The 1,379-nt window shown below is 40.8% G+C and overlaps 1 protein-coding gene across 1 annotated transcript in view; it reads right to left on the bottom strand.

Moving 5' to 3' along the window:
- LOC106883923 (histone-lysine N-methyltransferase SETMAR-like) overlaps positions 1–523 on the bottom strand; it is a 4,497-nt gene extending 3,974 nt beyond the window's left edge. The window contains exon 1 of the mRNA XM_014935064.1: positions 355–523. Coding sequence (XP_014790550.1) covers positions 355–523 — 169 coding nt within the window. The remainder of the gene's footprint in view (positions 1–354) is intronic.
- Between the last annotated feature and the right edge of the window lie 856 nt (positions 524–1,379).

Here is a 1,379-nt window from a genome sequence, read left to right as displayed (position 1 = left end):
TAAATCTATGTTTCTCTTTATACATTTATATTTATAAATCTGTTTCTCTTTGTATCTGTGTTTGTCCCACTACCTCCACTTTAGAACTGGTGTTGGTGTGTTTATGTCCCTATAACTTAGTGGTTCAGCAAAAGAGTCAAATAGAATTAATACCATATATGTGTGTGTGTGTATATATGTGTGTGTGTGTGTGTGTGTGTGTGTGTGTATACATATATATACATACAAACATACATACATACATACATACTTACATACATACATACATACATACATACATACATACATATACATGATATTTTTCTACAAATTCAGAAACATACTGCCACTTTGCCACTTTGCCACTTTGCCAACTCATAAAGATAGCATTCTCTGCTACACTGTCCTCCTCCAGGCAACCAATCTCTTCCACTGCATCCAAATGCTGCTGCTCTTGAAGCTGCAGGTGTTCATCTGTCATCAGCTTTTCTGAGTGTTCCTCGATGAGATTATTAATGTCCCCATCATCAACTTCGAGACCCATGGACTTGCTAAGAGACACTATCTCCTCAACAACAGGTGTCTCAGACACAAACCCCTTAAAGACTCTTTCGGATGCGCAGTCAGACCAGTTTCCTCCATGCAGAGTTCAGCGTTTTCCTTGTTACACCCTGCCAGTCTATATCAATGATTTTCAGGCAGTTTACAATGTTGTAGTGTTCCTTCTAAAACTCATGAAGGGTTAGATTTGTATTTTCAGTGACTTCAAAGCACCGACGAAACAGGTGTTTGGTGTACAATTTCTTAAAATTAGAAATTACCTGTTGGTCCATGGGCTGCAAGATAGAGATGGTGTTGCATGAAAGGTACAGAACTTATATAAATTTAAATTCGTTGAGGTTAGGAGAGTGAGTAGGAGCATTGTTGAGGATGAGGAGGGCCTTGAGAGGAAGACTATTCACCAGAATGTACTTTTTCACTGCTGGTCTGAAGACAAGGTTGACCCACTTGGAGAAGAATTGCTTGATGACCCAGGCTTTAACGTTTGCTCTCCACATGACATGCAGCTTCTCCTTCATGATTTTGTGTGACTTGAACGCTCATGGGTTTTCAGAATGATAGACAAGGAGTGGCTTAATCTTCAAGTCTCCACTCACATTGGCGCAAAGGGCAAGAGTTAGCCTATCTTTCATAGGCTTGTAGCCTGGCATTTTCTTCTCCTCTGTAGTCATGTAAGTTCTTCTGTGCATTTTTTCCAAAACAGCCCAGTTTCATCACCTGTTGTGCAATGTACCCCTCGGCTGCGATGAGCTGACAGAATTCACGCACAAAATCTTCAACTGCCTTCGTGCCAGAACTCGCCACTTCTCTATACCTGACAATGCTATGAACACCTGTCC

The sequence above is a fragment of the Octopus bimaculoides genome, chromosome 9 (assembly GCF_001194135.2).
Source record: "Octopus bimaculoides isolate UCB-OBI-ISO-001 chromosome 9, ASM119413v2, whole genome shotgun sequence".
Lineage (NCBI taxonomy): Eukaryota > Metazoa > Mollusca > Cephalopoda > Octopoda > Octopodidae > Octopus > Octopus bimaculoides.
This window is presented reverse-complemented; position numbering and strand designations above follow the sequence as displayed.